Here is an 18,863-nt window from a genome sequence, read left to right as displayed (position 1 = left end):
AGTAAAAACCAAACTATAACTAACAACTATTAACTATTACGCTAGGGAGAGTGGAGAGTAAGCGAAGCAAGAATCCACAGTTCCAACGACCATCATGGGCGGTAAGAAGGAACTGAGAGGCGCCAGGTCAGCTGGGGTATATATTGAAGGCACCACTCCAGAGGGCTCCACAGCCAACCCACCGGGTCTTGCTAGGGTAAAACTTTCTGACGGCCGTGCACGCGGCACATGTACACCTAATTGGAATCGATATGAGCAAGCACTCGAAGAACTGCACCTCTCTGAGCCTTTAGCACACCTGTCTCTCGCCATGGGCCCCCTCAGGGAGTCTACTCACTCTGGACCCCCAGAGCCTCCACACCCAGAGGGAATAGTGCAATCCTGATCTCTAGACCAGAACGACTCTCAGTCAGCGTAAAACAGGAGGGTTTATTGAGCATCTGAACACAGCATAGGAAACTCTCTGGGCCCTCAAGCCTGGCTGCCCTCAGCACAGTACATCTGAGTCTCCCCTGCATCCAGGTGGGCTCTGCCTGCTCTCTCTCTCCAGTCCAGAGACCGCGGCATCTGATATCACCTGCCCCCAAGCCCCACCTCTGTCCTTTGTCTTCTATCCAGGTAAACAGGGTCACCTGGGACTCCTCTCAGCCGTCCTTTGTTCCCCACTGGCTGGAACCAGCTGATCAGGTCACCAGGGTCCACTCTTTCTACAGCCCATTCCTCCCACTGGCCAGAACTGGCTGTGACTCCCGAGCTGGGCCTCCCGGTCACCAGTCGCTGGGGTATCCATTCTCTCGGGCTTTGGCCAGGGTGCCAAGTTGTCACTGGTCCTCTAACAACAAATTCCCTCTCCCATCACTTTGTTAAACCAGTAACACCCAGGGAAACTGAGTCCCACCCCCTTTGAAACCATTGAAAAAAAAAATCAAGAAAATCCCCCACTTTGTTACACCTAACCCACAGGATTTCCTGTTATTCCAACCTGAACCCCCACCTTTCATAGCACCATCATATGGTGCTCCCCCATCACTCTAACCCTGGGGCTCTCAGAGACTGAAAACCACCATGTGACTAAATGGGGGACTAAGATGAGACCCACTGAATTAGTTTCTCAAGGGCCTGAGTGAGGATCTAAGCATGGCTTGCTAGAGATGAGCACCCAGCCCCCAAATTCCTCTGCTACCAATGCCAACCAAACCCCAGGAGCCCTCGCCCCCAGCTCTCATCTTGGCAGAGCCAGCCTCTTGTCCCGTGCTCTAGCAGACATCTAGACTAAAGAGGCAGCCACACTTAAACAGAAGGCTCAACAGCAGCTCAGAGAAACACACAGCTTGAAAACTTCTGCCACACATTAGGATGGGACTTGGACTTACTGGTGATGTAGGGATCAGAGCAGATAAGTGAAACAAAATGAAATGGAAGGGTGACCCTCCACACGAGACCTGGGCTTTGGGTGATCTACAAACTAAAGTGAGAGGCACTCTTTGAAATAATTGTTTATTGATACTGAAATTCCCGTATGTTTATTTCTCAGTTGACAAAACCTTCTTGTGTGGCTCTTTAAAAAAAGTCATCACATATGCACACTCCTCAATTTGGTAGCTGCCTCCCAGGGAAGTATACAAGCTGGAGTGGCATGGTCTTGTGGGGCTGGTTCTCAAGGAAAGCTTTTCCAGATTAAGTGCTCCCCACCCCTACCCTCCAAAAAAGCCCATCAGCACAGAGGAGGGGAAAAGGAGAGGGGAAACCAACATTTTAATCAAAGGGAGGGGAAAAAACAGAAAGAAGAATTGTCAAGAGCCCCACCATAAAACAGATTTGCAATCTGACAAAGAATCAATGCACAGATGATTCATCCAAGCAGCAGTGAACGCGCAGGTCCCACCCAGTTCAGAGGCTGCGTTACAATTTAAATCACCGCAAAAGAAATTGGAGAAAAAACAAAGTAGCAATAACACAAATGAAATTAAACCCCTCTAGGACTCCCACAGAAAGACTAGGGTTGATGTATGTCCATGGACTAGTCTCAAAGCTCTGTGGCCCCAGGCTTTTCAGTCAATAATTCATGGTAGGCAACTGCAGCAAGAGAGTGGTATTAAGCACTTACTTTGTAGCTAAACAGGCTTATCTAATGATCATAGCAAATTCCCAACTCAGGAATTCATCTTAGTCAGTTCTTGCCAGATAATCGGGGCCAGAGGGGAAAGGGTTAATATAGCAAAGGGATTAAGAAAAATTTCCTGCTCCTCAGAGCAGTAAGAAAACTAACTTTGAAAGGGAAAAAGGAAGTTGCAGGGTACTTTTAACAACCACCACCACAAAAGTAAAAGAGAGAAAGTACTGTATCACTTGCTGAGTTTGCTCTCTGGGATGCTGTGAGGGTCATCTAGTGGTCTAGCACACAGGCTTCAAAATCGGGACCTGACCAACCATGTACATGGCAAATCCTGAGGCCGGATGACACCAATGCCTCTGCCCAGACAGTGCCACAGCCACTACTGAGGTGTACACAGTCAGCTAGCTCCAGTGGTGGCTACTGGCAGAGGCGGCCAGCGTAAGGCCTCTCTGGACAGAACAGTCCACGTTCTGTGCTGAAGAGACATGTGAGTCCACCCCCCTCGGTGGTTGATGCCCAGCCCTGATTAGTGTCTTTGAGGAACCTCACATCACCATAGAAAAAAGCGAATGAGAACCAGAGCCCCAGCAGGAGAGAGAGCCCTTCCAAGGAGCCAGCATTGGCTAACAGTTACCACCCAGAGACAGTCTAGAGACACGGCATCAGCCAACTGTGGCTATTAAATGCTGGAATGAGGTAGCCCTCTCCCCTCGAGGTTGCTGGAGGGGTCCCCCTGCTCCCTGCAGACAGCATCACTGGGGAGCAGAGAGGAGTGAGAGAAGATATGAGGGATCACTCTGACACACAGAGATGGGGAAGGGGAGGTGGTGTGTTCACAGGTCACAGCTGAGGGGAGGCGTCCTCAAAGGTGATGAGACTGGACTCCTGGCTGGCTCCTTTCCCTGCAGCACTGGCATCCCGGCTACTTTGGCTCTTCTCAGGGAGCAGCGGGCTGTCCGCCTTGGCACTTCCCTCATCCTCATTGTCCTCCATGCTGGGCCACGCTGACTGGTCCTCCACGCGTTTCAACCGCTCATTCAGTGCCTTCAGGGCGAGTTGTCTGCAGGACAAGGATGGACAGGGTTAGTGCAGGATCAGCTTCAGACACTCCCAGGGAGACAGGACAAAGTAAGTGTTACAGCATGCTGGGCACTTCATGGGTATTTGGGGGGTGGGGGGAGATCTCCCAATGCTTCTATTGACCATCTGTCCAGCCCAAATCACCACTAGGGTGGGTGCAAAAGAACTCCAATACAATAGCCCTGCTCAGTTTCCCCCCCCCCACTCTCCTTTTGCTGCATTTCTGCCCCACTTCCTCTGGTTCAGTCTCTGAGTGGCTACTGTTCCCCACACACCTCCTGCTGGCTCATAACTCTCTCCACCAAACCTGCATGCAAGCTCTCCATCCCTCTCGCTTCAGGTGTATCTCCCTTTTATTCTGGCTGCTACTTCTCCCAGTCTGTGACAGGTTTACGGTTTAGTCCAGCCCCATCTGCTCATCACCCCATGGCAGAGCACCCTCAGCAGCAGCAAAGAGTTAAGGATGTGTCTCTGCACCTCCTCCACACCACCTATCTCCAGGAGAGGCAGTAGGGTTTTTGTGTCAGTTTCACTTGGCTGCTCTTGCGTGGGAGATGCTATGGGCAGTAGTGAATGCACCAACACAGTCCTTCTTAGTGGGTATGCCTTGCAGGGGAATTTCACAGTGCAGAGGCCTACGTGCCAGGGAAATGCAGAGCTCCTGCAGTTACTCCCCAGATCTAGCCACCAATAAGCACAGACCCTCCTGTGGCTATGTCTTGGATAGCCTTGCTAAGATCTGAACAGATCAGGATCTCCTGAAAGGTAGCAACCCACCAGGTTAGGCCATCAACAAGAAGAACCACATTTGGTAAAAACACCGCTGAATGGGATTTGGGAGGTTCTCCCAAGGAAGAGAATCTTTCAGGATCTTGGCTTCAGTCAGGACAGCATCTGAACCAAGACCCTCTTCCTGCTGCCCTCCCCAAGTATGGTCAGTTGCACTTATGGGTATATCCCTTGCGAATGCAGCATTGATATGAGACCCATGAGATTGGCAGAGACCACCTTTTACTATATGTCTGAATGCTCCTACAGGGCCCTGATCCTAACTGAGACTTGTAGGCACTATTGATTAGTAATAAATACTAATAGGGACTGGGCAGCGATTCTGTGATCCAGTTTAGGCAATAGAAGGATTTCAGCCAGTCTGAACACAGAAGAGAACATTCTCCTCCCACACACTACACTGAAATCTTCAGAGACAAAGGACAAAGATTTCAAACACTGGCCTCTGAATTAGGGCCCCTAGGTCCTCACTGGGAGCTCACAGTGGCTCCTAAGATGTGTATTTGGACAATCTGACTGGTTGGAGAGTCAACCCCTTCCTCCCTGGTCCTTCCACCTAACTCCTGCCCCCAAACGGACACTGCTGGAGTCCTAGAAGGCAGCACGACCAAACTGCAGCTTCCCTTCATTATTAGTATGATGTCATTTGAAATATGGTGCTGGCAGAGAAGCAGACAAGGTAAGAGAAGCAGCTTATCGAATGCCTCAGCTTATCGAATGTAGCGTTAGATCACTCAGGAGTACTGTTCAGTGCCACCGTTACTCTTCTGCTGATAACATTATCCCCCCCCCTTTTCTGGGATTAATGTCAGCTCATCAGCTGAGGTCAAGCCCCCACCCTTCTGAAGGGAAATTCTGAAGAGCGTGGGAGTGTGTGTAGAATATATGCATGCCAGGAGATTACATTTGGTGCAGGCCTGGGGGCATCCTGTGCCCCCATCTGCCCTGTGTTAACCAATGTCCACCCCCTCCTGGGAGAATCTTCCCTAGGTTGCTCCTACACAAACTGCTTCCCCCAAGCATGCTGGCAGGAAATGCAACTGTCATTATGCAAGTATGCATCCGATGAAGTGAGCTGTAGCTCACGAAAGCTTATGCTCAAATAAATTGGTTAGTCTCTAAGGTGCCACAAGTATTCCTTTTCTTTTTGTGGAGTGAAACTGGCATCATCCTTATCAGTTTTACTCCTGCTGCCACTGGGGTAGGAGGGACACAGGCTTCATCCTGAGGCATAGGGAGGTAAGAGACTGAAGAGGAAGAGAGAAAGAAAGGAGGTGGAGGAGACTGACAGGTCAGAGGGTGCAGCACACATTGGCCAGTGGTTTCTTGTTCTTTGGGCCAGAAGAGGCTGGGAGAGCTCTTGACACAGTGCAATCATTGCCTAGGGGTGGGAAGTGCCATTTCAGGCAACGCTCTCCCATCTAGCTGCCCCCAGCTGGGAGAAAGGGTCTTTGAAGGGGAAGGAGTAAAGGTAGCCTAGGAGATACCACTGCTGGATAAATATAAAATTACAGATTAGAGATAGTTTAAATCTGATTAATGAAATATATCCATGTTGTAAAGAGACCCTGACTAGCAAGTAGAAGGAATACCTTGAAACAATGAGTCATAAGGCTAGAGGGAATGAAGTGTGGAGGACGTCTGGTTCAAAGACTAACTGATGAGATAAGGGGACGTTTCTAAAAAGGCGGCCTCTGACCCATACAGGTCATAGCGGATGATTTTAAATAAAATGAACAGAATCGGTCTTAAAATGAGCCAACATGGCCCTTCCCACTCCCCACACCAGTGTGAAAGCTTATGTGAGCCCCGGTGCATTGAAAAACTGTTAGTCCGCAAGAAGCAGGGGAGGCAAAGCCTTGAGGATTGTAAATATTATCTGGATTAAGATTGGAAATAAGGATGAAGTATCTCCAACTGGTTTTTAGCTAAGGTCAGTAACTGGCAATGACATCACTTGTTTGTTGAAGGGCAGCAAAAGTAAACTCTTAAAAGGTTCATTGCTAGCATCTGCCTGACTATGTTGGAGCAGACCAATATGGGTCTAAGCACTCTTGGGTTTAGCCCATTGAGTGTAAATATCTTGATCAAATGCTTATGTGTTGTTACTGTATTGGGTGTAGTAAATTGCTTATTATTTAGGCTTGTTAGGCATGTTCAAAGCAATTGTATAAACACCATTTGGGCTTTGGATTTAATAAAGGAATTTATGGTCTAACTAGCATTGTAATAATACCTTGCGCAAAAATTAATAATTCCAACACCACCCACAAAAACAAGAAGGGAGTGGTGAGACAGTAGCAGAGAAGCAAGAAGAGAGGGAAAGGCAGAAACAAGGACCCAAGACAAAGGCCTGTTAAACAGAGAAACCCATCTCTAGAGCTGTCTTTTCCCACCCCATGTATCCAAGGTAATTTAACCCTCATTGCAGCAGGAAGCCAGACCAGAGAAGTTAAGATATATGAAGCCAAACGGGTGCTTTATCTATTCTACATCAAAACAAGGACATTTGTTTTCCAAGTCAGTAATGGATTACAATGCAACCCTCACTGCAAGCCCCTTGCAGAGAGTCTGCTCTGAATCTGCACTGGCCATTGACTCACACTTGCTGTGCCACATTATCTAGGAGCGCTCACTGTCTACTGGGAAATTATGCTGCATGGTGCAAGATGCAGCACGAGACACATTCCAGCTCTGAGTCATTTCTGTTCACTGCCCAGCCACAGTCCAAGAGCCTGCCAAATTTACTTATTGGCTAGAAGGAGGGGAGGAAACAATTGTCTCATCCCTAGAGGCAAGTTCCCTCCAGGACATGGCTGAGGTATACTGACAAGGTAACTGTGGCTGGGGAGTTTGCACTGCTGCTGCTCATCAGATCCCCATTTCTGTGGGTCGAGTCTCCTGGGCTCTCAAGCTGGCTGCTTTCTCCAGTGCTAAAGTTGCTTTAAAATGTAACCTGGTGTATGTATCCAAAGGGAACAACTCCACATGAGTGCCTGGGACAAGGACGGACTAGACCAGGGATTGGCAAACTTTTTGGCCCAAGGGCCACATCTGGGTATGGAAATTGTATGGCGGGCCATGAATGCTCTTGAAATTGGGGGTTGGGAGGGGGTGAGAGCTCTGGCTGGGGTGCAGGCTCTGGAGTGGGGCCAGAAATGAGGAGTTCAGGGTGCGGGAGAGGGCTCTGAGCTGGTGCAGAGGGTTGGGGTGCGGGTGGAGAGGGATCTGGCTGCAGGTGCAGGCTATGGAGTGGGGCTGGGGATGAGAGGTTGGGGGTGCAGGAGGTTGTTCCAGGCTAGGATGGAGGGGTTTGGAGGGAGGGAGGGGGATCAGGGGTGGGGAAGGGGGTTGGGGCGCAGGAGGGGGATCGGGGTGTAGGCTCTGGGTGGCACTTACCTCAAGCAGCTCCCAGAAGCAGCGGCATGTCCCCTCTGAAGCTCCTACATGGAGGTGCAGCCAGGCAACTCTGCACGCTGCCCTGTCCGCAGGCGCCATCCCTGCAGCTCCCAATTGGCCACAGTTCCCGGCCAATGGGAGCTGTGGGGGCAGCGCTTGGGGTGGGGGCAGCGTGCGGAGCCCCCTGGCTACTCCTACGTGTAGGAGCTGGAAGGAGGACATGCCGCTGCTTCTGGGAGCTGCACGGAGTGGCGCAAGCCCCCGACACCACTCCCCAGCTGGAGTGCCGGAGGGGGGCAAGCCCCAGGCCCTGCTGCCCAGCAGGAACTCGAGGGCCGGATTAAAATGTCTGGAGGGCTGGATGTGGCCCCCGGGCCATAGTTTGCCCATCCCTGGACTGGACAGAATTTAGCAGGTCTGCGGTAACTGCATGAGACTCAGTGCAACACCAACATGAGCCACAGGCCTAAGCCTGTTCCAGATCCCACCGTACCTCACCATCTTAATAGGACCCACCTGAGATTTCCTCCTCAGCTCATACACAAAGACACCACCAAATGAGAGTACTTGGAACCTGGGTCGGCTGGAGGAAGAGGAAGCACTTGAACCAGCAACATGCGCCATTGTTATTGCTCTCCCAGAGCTGGTTTAGTGGAAAGCAAACTGTCCCACCTTCTCTGAGGCAGGGCAGGGGCCAGGCAGGTCTAGACCCACCCATAGCTAAAGGCCTGTCCCCTCAATTACAGGAGAGGAAGCACTAGATCCAGGCTACAATTAATTGCTGGGGACAACCAAAGAGAAAACAGGAATGGGCTTGAGATTAAAGGCTGGAAATCAAGGAACCAGAAGGGGACGCAGAGCAGAGCACCCCAGACAGCACCACCACTCCTCAAAGGCATCCCAGGAATCAGTAGACACTGCCCAGAGATATAAGCGGACAAGAAATAGGCCCCACAGGCACAGAGCACCCTTCCTCTCCCCCACTCCCAGCCCCCCCGCCCACAGCCAGCTTTCTTCTCCTGGTACGATGGATGGTCATCTTGGCTAGCACCAAGAGGAAGCTGACAAGCAGGTCCCGTGACATCGTGGGGCCGTGGATGGGTTGTGCAAGAATCAGATTCAGGGAAAAGTGCAACCAGAACCTCAGTAAGAGGTTTTGGAGGAGCCAGAAGAGGGGCTGCAACCTGACACATTCTGTATACACGTGCGCCAGGGTCTCCCTCTCCCCACAAAAGGAACAGGTGTAGGGGGAAGTTTGTGAATCATGCCAGGTACACAACAGTGCTCACGACACTGTGGAGGAGTCACATCCCCAGTGGGCTGTGAGATCAAAGTGGAGCACAGACTGGTTCTTCACCCTCAGCAGGTGGCAGCAGGCCCTGCCACTTGGTGTCAGAGTGGAACCAAAGGGTGAATAAGTGGATAGTATGAAGCATGAGCATGTACAGATGTTTCCTGGTCCTGGTTCAGAGGTGGACCAACTGGCTGGATGTCGTTCAGCCAACTTAGATAGCATGTCGGGGGCAGCTGAGGAGGCTCATGGGGCAGGGGCCTGATGAGGAGTTCTGGAGGGCTCGGGTGAGTGGAGAGCACTCATCTACAGGACCCACTCGAAGAAAGTAAGAGAAGCAGGAGGCTAGGCTGCCCTCACTTCATGGCAGGAAGGGCAGAAAAGGTGGGGGAGTTGCATTGTACATAAAAGAGCAGTACGGCTGCTCAGAGCTCCGGTATGAAACTGCAGAAAAACCTGAGAGTCTCTGGATTAAGTTTAGAAGTGTGAGCAACAAGGGTGATGTCATGGTGGGAGTCTGCAATAGACCACCAGACCAGGGGGATGAGGTGGACGAGGCTTTCTTCCGGCAACTCATAGAAATTACTAGATCACAGGCCCTGGTTCTCATGGGAGACTTCAATCACCCTGATATCTGCTGGGAAAGCAATACAGCGGTGCACAGACAATCCAAGAAGTTTTTGGAAAGTGTAGGGGACAATTTCCTGGTGCAAGTGCTGGAGGAACCAACTAGGGGCAGAGCTCTTCTTGACTTGCTGCTCACAAACCGGGAAGAATTAGTAGGGGAAGCTAAAGTGGATGGGAACCTGGGAGGCAGTGATCATGAGGTGGTTGAGTTCAGGATCCTGACACAAGGAAGAAAGGAGAGCAGCAGAATATAGACCCTGTAATTCAGAAAAGCAGACTTTGACTCCCTTAGGGAACTGAGGGGCAGGATCCCCTGGCAGAATAACATGAGGGGGAAAGGAGTCCAGGAGAGCTGGTTGTATTTTAAAGAATCCTTATTGAGGTTACAGGAACAAGCCATCCTGACGTGTAGAAAGAATAGTAAATATGGCAGGCGACCAGCTTGGCTTAACAGTGAAATCCTTGCTGATCTTAAACACAAAAAAGAATCTTACAGGAAGTGGAAGATTGGACAAATGACCAGGTAGGAGTATAAAAATATTGCTCAGGCATGCAGGAGGGAAATCAGGAAGGCCAAATCACACCTGGAGTTGTAGCTAGCAAGAGATGTTAAGAGTAACAAGCAGGGTTTCTTCAGGTATGTTAGCAACAAGAAGAAAGTCAAGGAAAGTGTGGGCCCCTTACTGAATAAGGGAGGCAACCTAGTGACAGAGGAGGTGGAAAAAGCTAATGTACTCAATGCTTTTATTGCCTCTGTCTTCACGAACAAGGTCAGCTCCCAGACTACTGCACTGGGCAGCACAGCAAGGGGAAGAGGTGACCATCCCTCTGTGAAGAAAGAAGTGGTTCGGAACTAGTTAGAAAAGCTGGATGGGCACAAGTCCATGGGGCTGGATGCTCTGCGTCCGAGAGTGCTAAAGGAGTTGGTGCATGTGATTCAAGAGCCATTGGCCATTATCTTTGAAAATTCATGGTGATTGGGGGAGGTCCCGGACGACTGGAAAAGGCTAATGTAGTGCCCATCTTTAAAAAAGGGAAGAAGGAGGATCCTGGGAACTACAGGCCAGTCAGCCTCACCTCAGTCCCTGGAAAAATCATGGAGCAAGTTCTCAAGGAATCAATTCTGAAGCACTTAGAGGAGAGGAAAGTGATCAGGAACAGACAGCATGGATTCACCAAGGGCAAGTCATGCCTGACTAATCTAATTGCCTTCTGTGACGAGATAACTGGCTCTGTGGATGAAGGGAAAGCAGTGGATGTATTGTTTCTTGACTTTAGCAAAGCTTTTGACACGGTCTCCCACAGTATTCTTGTCAGCAAGTTAAGGAAGTATGGGCTGGATGAATGCACTATAAGGTTCAATATTTTCATAAATGATCTGGAGGATGGTGTGGATTGCACTCTCAGCAAATTTGCAGATGATACTAAACTGGGAGGAGTGGTAGATACGCTGGAGGGGAGGGATAGGATACAGAAGGACCTAGACAAATTGGAGGATTGGGCCAAAAGAAATCTGATGAGGTTCAATAAGGATAAGTGCAGGGTCCTGCACTTAGGACGGAAGAACCCAATGCCCAGCTACAGACTAGGGACCGAATGGCTAGGCAGCAGTTCTGCAGAAAAGGACCTAGGAGTGACAGTGGACGAGAAGCTGGATATGAGTCAGCAGTGTGCCCTTGTTGCCAAGAAGGCCAATGGCATTTTGGGATGTATAAGTAGGGGCATAGCAAACAGATCGAGGGACGTGATCGTTCCCCTCTATTCGACATTGGTGAGGCCTCATCTGGAGTACTGTGTCCAGTTTTGGGCCCCACACTACAAGAAGGATGTGGATAAATTGGAGAGAGTCCAGCGAAGGGCAACAAAAATGATTCGGGGTCTGGAACACATGACTTATGAGGAGAGGCTGAGGGAGCTGGGATTGTTTAGCCTGCAGAAGAGAAGAATGAGGGGGGATTTGATAGCTGCTTTCAACTACCTGAAAGGGGGTTCCAAAGAGGATGGCTCTAGACTGTTCTCAATGGTAGCAGATGACAGAACGAGGAGTAATGGTCTCAAGTTGCAGTGGGGGAGGTTTAGATTGGATATTAGGAAAAACTTTTTCACTAAGAGGGTGGTGAAACACTGGAATGCGTTACCTAGGGAGGTGGTAGAATCTCCTTCCTTAGAGGTTTTTAAGGTCAGGCTTGACAAAGCCCTGGCTGGGATGATTTAACTGGGAATTGGTCCTGCTTCAAGCAGGGGGTTGGACTAGATGACCTTCTGGGGTCCCTTCCAACCCTGATATTCTATGATTCTATGAACAGTGTGCCCTTTCTGCCAAGAAAGCTAACGGCATTTTGGGCTGTATAAGATGCCAGCAGATCGAGGGACGTGATCATTCCCCTCTATTCGACATCAGGGAGGCCTCATCTGGAGTACTGTGTCCAGTTTTGGGCCCCACACTACAAGAAGGACGTGGAAAAATGGGAAAGCGTCTAGCGGAGGGCAACAAAAATGATTAGGGGACTGGAACACATGACTTATGAGGAGAGGCTGAGGGAACTGGGATTCTTTAGTCTGCAAAAGAGAAGAATGAGGAGGGATTTGATAGCTGCTTTTAACTACCTGAAAGGGGGTTCCAAAGAGGATGGATCTAGACTGTTCTCAGTGGTAGCAGTTGATAGAACAAGGAGTAGTGGTCTCAAGTTGCAGTGCGGGAGGCTTAGGTTGGATATTAGGAAAAACTTTTTCATTAGGAGGCTGGTGAAGCACTGGAATGCGTTACCTAGGGAGGTGGTGGAATCTCCTTCCTTAGAGGTTTTTAAGGTCAGGCTTGACAAAGCCCTGGCTGGAATGATTGAGTTGGGGATTGGTCCTGCTTTGAGCAGGGGGTTGGACTAGATGACCTCCTGAGGTCCCTTCCAACCCTGATATTCTATGATTCATGGAGCATGACACAGGACATGCAGGGTTGGCAGCCCCATGCACCGGCCAAGGGGTCCACCCAGTCCCTCTGATCGTAATCCAGGAGGTCTCTGATTCTGGTGGTGCCAGCCAGGACCATCCTCTGGCATACCAGAGAGGACTCCACCACCTGCACACAGATATGGCGGGTTGCTTAGCAGCGGTTCTGTGAGGAGGTCCTCCCCCTCAGTGGCAGCTGCAGACCTGGTCCCCAAGACTGACTTGCAGGTCCTGAGGAGGTCCTGGGAAAAGACTGGCAGCTCAGAGAAGCCTCAGGGGAGACCTCTTGAGTGGAGGCAGAGCACAGGGGCTGCAGCTAGCACCTCTCTGAACAAATCAATTCACCCTAGGAAGCTTTAGTGAATCATGCTGAGACCCAGATGCTCTCTGATGTGACTAGAATATTGGTGTCAAGACATCAGCAGGGCAGGAATACCTATTTCCACCCTCACTGCAGGCACTCAGCTTCCACTGATGTCAACGGCAGCTTTGTACGTGGCACAGCTGCAAATCTGTGGCCTACCCTGGAAGAGAATTCTGCCTAGTTTTTAAAACCACTCCCCATGCCCTTTTCTCCTGTCTGCTTAAACCCATCACAGACTTAGGACAGAGAGCTGCTTCTGCAGAGGGACTGTTCACATCAGCCTCTTCACTGCTTTGCCTAGTGCCCATGTCCACAGCGATCTGCAGTCCTCATTGCCATTGTCTATACACCCCACGTTAGTCAGAAAGGCCAAAGCAACTGGGCTCTGTGAGAGTCAAGCTGTGTGGGTCCAGGAAGGGACTGAAGGATTTCAGATACAACTACTGCGCAGGCACTTAGGGCTCCCAGTGGCTCACCCTAACAGAAAGGCTGGTCATATGCCCTCTCTGCTCCCACAAGGCATATGCACCTCTGCCTGTTTAAGCAAATGATGTGTCACCAGGGAGGGAGACTCCAGAGAAAAAACACCCACATCAAGGAAACTGACTCTCTGGGTAAAACACTCAGCGTGGAGCTCAGAACAAGCCACAGGGGCAAGGGGCTGCAGTGCCCACATGGTCTGCACCTGCTCCAGAGTTAGCCATTCTAAAAGGCCAGGGAGCAGGTGTACTCTTATCTGTACCCCATCACATGAGCAGGATCAACCCTCTATCCTGAAACACGAAGCTTTCATTTAAAATTCAGCCAGCAGTCATTGTGAGGCAATAGCGTCAGCACTTCTGGATGAGCTACGAGAAGCCAGCTTGACAGCCAGCTCTGAGGAGGAGGAAAAGATGATCTGGCTAGCAGGACATTTCAGAAGCCCAATCCAGCCCAACATTGCAGGCAGCTAGGAAGGTAATATGAAGCTGAGAAGAGCTTTCCTCCACACAGAAGGGCTGGATTTCCAACCCTGAAGAAAGCTCAGATCTAGGGCATCAGCAAATATGTACAGATGGTTTTTATTATAAGTTCTGCAACTGCACTGGAGCCAAACCCTCCCTTTCCCCTCTAGGCTTCCTCCCTCAGTTCTCCAAACCTAAGCAAAACAAAGCATCAGCCTACCCCAAGAATACACCTTGACTACAGTGCATCCTATAATGCTCTGGATACCTGGCATTGGCAGCTGTTGCGGAAATGGGGAGTGCAATGGGGGGATTCATAGCAGAGGGCACATAGCAACGAGCTGAACTGTCAGTGCATGTTGTATTCTAGTTATTTGTTTTCCTGCACTAAAAATGTTCTCCACCCGGACATGCAATCTCATTTCAGCTCCTTCCCTCCCCTCTAGCAGGATCCTCCACATCTCCAGTACTCCTAGCAGGACTCCTCCACTTTAATCCCTCCTGGCCGGTGATGCCACCTTCTGACAGCGGCTACCTATGAACATTCCTACTTAACCTGCCAGTGGAGGGACAGAGGGGTCCTCTCTCCACTGCACTTTTATCCTCAATCCCAACAGACCATCTGCAACCAAGAAACCATACAGTTGGGTGGGGATTTAACCCTTCGCCAACTCTCTTTTATCCTCAACTGATATAACAAAAGTCTGTTCCACAGCACAAAGCAATACATTATGACTTCTGCTTTAGGGAATGGCCACACAGTTGAATGCCAGGTGGAAAGCACCTGAGGCTGGGCAGCTACCTAGAAGGCCCAGAAAAGGCTTGAATAGAGACTGGGAGTGGATGTGTCATTACACAAAGTAAAACTATTTCCCCATGTTTATTTCCTGCCCCCACTGCTCCTCGGACATTCCTGTTAACTACAGGAAATGGCCCACCTTGATTATCACTAAAAAAGGTTTTCTCTCCCCCCACCCTCGCTGGTAATAGCTCATCTTAAGTGATCACTCTCCTTACAGTGTGTATGATAACACCCATTTTTTCATGTTCTGTGTGTATATAAATCTCTTCACTGTATTTTCCACTGAATGTACCCGATGAAGTGAGCTGTAGCTCACGAAAGCTTATGCTCAAATAAATTGGTTAGTCTCTAAGGTGCCACTAGTACCCCTTTTAGCGTTACCTTGTCCATTACATTGAGCCTTCATTAACAAGAACATGATTAGTTGGCAGCTCTTTTCAGCAGGTTCTTAGCTCCATTTCACATTGTATACTCCAAGCTGGGGTTGAGACTTATTTAAGCAAATCTTCCCTGAACAGCCTGTGGGAAATTACCAACTGAGCAGCCGTGGAGATGTGGCAGCTGCTCAGGTTACTGCCACCTCTCTAGCTCTAGCAGAAGCTTGAATCAGTTACCATTATTCGAAGCCCTATCTCCCCCAAACAGGACTAACCTGAATACAGGGAAATGTTTACACTGAAGACAATAAAATGTGAAGGTTTCTTGCCTCACTCGCTTTCGAAACTCATGAAACACACAATCAGATTGCACAGGAGGTACAGTCAACTGAGAAGTTAAAGGGAATGTGTGCAAAATCTGACCATGAATAAAACAGTTCATGAAAACAAATTTACAATAGTGTTTGCAATTTTTCTTTTTAAATAGTTTGCCATTGAGTTCAAACCCAACCAGCTGCCTGGGTTCAAAAATCCAGGAAATGAAAGCGACTAGAAATGGTGAAACTGACTCAGCTCATTCTCTTCCCCATTTGGGAAAAGGGAGAAAGAGTAAACTAGCATGACTGGCAAAGAGCAAAATAAGGCCCCAGTCATGTGGAGACTCATGAACCTTCAGCCCACTGATTTCAACAGGAATATTCTTGCACTTAAAGTTAAGCATGTGCACAAGGACTACATTATTAAAATGGCAAGGATCTAAGCCATGTATTAGGAACAAAGTTAATATTTTTTAAAAAGGAAGGTTCAACAGCTTCCCTTGAATTCTTAAATGGGAATGATGAGAAGGCTCCCACTTCTAAAGTGAGCTCCAGTGCTGATGGAATGTTCTGGTTCGATACTCAGAAGGTCCCTTTCCTTGGGTGGTTGTATTTTTCTTTTTTTTCTTTTCTTTTTTTTTTTTTTTTGCAGGTGGTGGGGAGAGAAGAATAGTAAGAGGTGAACTAAAAGGATTGCCACCTGCTGACCTCAGGATTTCATTCCCCTTAAGAGACCTTGTCTGTAGAAGGATCCCCCTCAGAACTTCTTGTGGTTACCATCGCTGAAGTTTCACTAGCAATAGCAATGGTTGGAGTGCTACTGTGCACAAGGCATGAGTGTTTTTAACAGTGTGTGAGTAGATCTGCTCTCAGTAGAACCAGATGACATTAGGCCCTAAAATGCAGCTGTCCCTCACCAGGGCCTCCATTGCTGCTGTCACTAGTAGGGCTGCAACAGGGAAAAAATCCTAGCGCAGACAATAGTTGATGGCTCCCCAATGTCAGATTCAGGGGGTAAACACAGAGCCCTGAATTCAGATTGAGAAAGTCAAGTAAAGGAGGGGCAGATTTTCAAACATTCCCTTTTTAAAAAATAGTCCTTGTGATAGTGGTCCCCAACCTTTCTGTGGGAATAGCACATTCCTATTCCCAGAAGACTGTGGCGGGTGCCAGACACCCCGTCGCTGAAATGCTGCCGAGAAACAGCAACGCTTCTTGGCGGCATTTCAGCAGGCGGTTCTCCGGTGGCGGCATGGTGTCTTGTGGGCGCACACAACTGCCCCGGCGGGCGCCATTGCTCCCGCGGACACCGCGTTGGGGACCCCTGCCTTATAACATTTAAACCTAGACATAGTCATTTGAAACCAAGCAGTTTTGTTGTCTTATTAAAACCCATCTTAGTTCTCCTTTAGTAGGTATCTAGCACTGGGTATGCTACATGAACTCATGGTCTCTAACCACACAATATATTTCAAGGGAACATACAATACCTTCTCCTCTCAGCATCCTGCGGGTCTGTTCCAGGCAGGCTGATAGTGATGGATGAAGGAGCACCCACATCATAACGCTTCACTGTTTTCCGACAAACTTTTACCTTCACCAAGATGCCATGCACCAAGTTGGCCACCAAACCAATCACGGGCTGCAGGATCTCGGGGAAGAACGTGGCAAAGGCAAAGTGGTCCGACATATCTCCACGTCCCCTACTGTGCCGCTGGTAGAAACGAAGATAGATCCAGCTGGAGAGGACCCCAAAGCCATAAGAAGCCAACAGGTTGCTTTCAATTAGGGTGGTCAGCCTCAGAACAGCCAGGATAAGGAGTAAGAGCATAGGGACCACTTTCATCCGCACCTGGGGCACCTTCAGGACAGTGCTGTCGCCCATGGTCTGCTTGAGGGCCACTAAGACTCCACCAAGGAAGCCCAGCATGCCGTGGATGCGAACAGTAAACAGGTACAAGAGATTGAAGGAACCCACGTAGGTGAGAAAGTAGGCAAAGGCTCCCAGAAGCCCCACTGAGATATTCACAACTGCAAAGAAGATCAGGAGCTCCAGTGCTCCCCACAGGGGCTCCAGCAGCCTACCAGCCAGCACTACTGTGGCCAGGCTCACACCAACGTCCCAGACATGCTTCTCCACCACACTGTGTGTGGCCAACGTCCAGATCCAAAAGTTGGGTGGAAAGAGGTAACCAGGAGTCACGCCGAGCCCGAACACCGTGTCCACAGCAAAGGATAGAAGGTAGAGCAGGATGACAGTGGCACAGATGGACTTCACTACCACACTGGTGCTGGCCAGCACAGCTAGAAAATGCTGCCGGGCTACTGGGAGGTACCGGTTCATGTTGAATCTCTTCCCACACACACCTTCGCTGAACCAGTCAGGGGCCTTGATCTGATACTTTTTGGGGAGTCATGCATCCAGAAGCCCCCTCTCCAACTCTTCCTCAATATGGATAGAGTGGACCTCAGTCCTGACACCGGCCACCACAGGCCCCGGGAGAGGGGGGACGACAGAGCCTCTCCGCCCTGCTGATCAGCCTCCCCGGAATGGCACAGCAGGGGACCGTTACCCTGCCTACCAGAGAAGCCAAGAGGGACGAGCCCAGATTCTCTTGGCCCTGCCACCCAAAATGCTCAGATACCCCAGAGCCCACTGGAGTCCCTCCACCCCACCCCCCTGCACGCCGTTACCCCACCGCTCGTCCGCCCCACCCCGTGCCCGTCCTGCCCCGCTCGTCCGTGCCCCTTGCCCCCCGGTTACACCACCCCCCGCTCGTCCGCCCCACCCTGTGCCCCCTGCCCCCGGTTACACCACCCCCCGCTCGTCCCTTACGCCAGCGGGCGGGGCAGAGCCCGGCTCCCCTTGGCCGTGTGCGCACGGGCGGGGGTGGCCGGGTCCCTGGGCCTGCCCCTCACGCCCCGCTTCACCTCAGGGGGCTGGCCGGCCTGCCCCGGGCCCGACCCCGCAGGCCTCACTCAGCCTCGCCGCCCCCCGACCCCGCCTCCCGCCCGGCTGCGGCCCCGCTCGACACCCCACGCCGCTGAGCGCTCCCCCGGGCCAGGCCGCGGCCGCTCGGCGCCTCAGTCACTCACTCCCCCGCCGAGAGGCGACACGGACAAACACGGCACTGCGCCTGCACGCCGCCCTCGGGGCCCGCCCGGTGCACGCCGGGAATTCGAGTCTCGAGGCTGGGCACTGCCACGGGACGCAACGGGGAGAAGAACGACACGTCCCAGCATGCACCGGGCTGGCCGGAACCAGGGCCGCCGTTGGCGAAAAGGGTGCTGGGGGGTGTAGTTTTGGGTGGAGGTGGAGTTCTCCAGGGCAGGGGGAAGCTGGCCCGTGCGCTCGCTCAGAGCGTGTCTCCACGAGCAGCCCGCAGGGGCTGGGGGGAGGGGAGCACAGCGCGGGATGTGGCTGCCCCAGGGCAGCACGAGCCACACCGGCCAGCGGCTCCCTGTGCGCCCAGGCTCGGGACAGGGCCTCAAAGCAGAATCCCAGCCCTGACCTAGGGAGCTGGGGGCCGGTAGGGGCCCAGGGGTGGGGAAATGGGACCTGCCTCGCCCCCTCCTGCAGCCGCACCGCTGGGCAGCCTCTGCAGCAGGGAACGGGTCTAGTGATGTAGGTAAACTAGGGACACCAGATAGCAAGTGTGAAAAATCAGGACACCTTTTCGGGGATGGGGAGTAGTAGTTGCGTATATAAAAGAAAGCCCCTAATATCGGGATGTCTGGTCACCCTAAGGTAAACCCAGGCAGTGAGGTGTGATGGAACTGCAAACCTGGGCGCCCCATGCTCCCCGGGCAG

The 18,863-nt window shown here is 51.1% G+C and overlaps 1 protein-coding gene across 1 annotated transcript; it reads right to left on the bottom strand.

Annotated features, from left to right (window-relative positions):
* Window positions 1–409: 409 nt before the first annotated feature.
* TMEM115 (transmembrane protein 115) lies at window positions 410–17,724 on the bottom strand. Its single transcript, XM_084634645.1, has 2 exons — window positions 16,543–17,724; window positions 410–3,176 (listed from the first exon to the last, which is right to left on the bottom strand). The coding sequence occupies exons 1-2, from the start codon at window positions 17,394–17,396 to the stop codon at window positions 2,957–2,959; spliced, it is 1,074 nt and encodes a 357-aa protein (XP_084490771.1). The 5' UTR covers window positions 17,397–17,724; the 3' UTR covers window positions 410–2,956.
* Window positions 17,725–18,863: the final 1,139 nt, after the last annotated feature.

Source organism: Lepidochelys olivacea (assembly GCF_965140295.1).
Source record: "Lepidochelys olivacea isolate rLepOli2 genome assembly, chromosome: 7".
NCBI classification, from domain to species: domain Eukaryota; kingdom Metazoa; phylum Chordata; order Testudines; family Cheloniidae; genus Lepidochelys; species Lepidochelys olivacea.
This window is presented reverse-complemented; position numbering and strand designations above follow the sequence as displayed.

What these genes read in the sequence shown, in the direction of transcription:
- TMEM115 (XM_084634645.1), bottom strand. Translation starts at nt 17,396, where the DNA reads ATGAACCGGTACCTCCCAGTAGCCCGGCAGCATTTTCTAGCTGTGCTG. An exon ending in CAGGATGCTGAGAGGAGAAG is followed by an intron (nt 3,177 to 16,542) that starts GTATTGTATGTT and finishes CTTGTCCTGCAG; the next exon opens with ACAACTCGCCCTGAAGGCAC.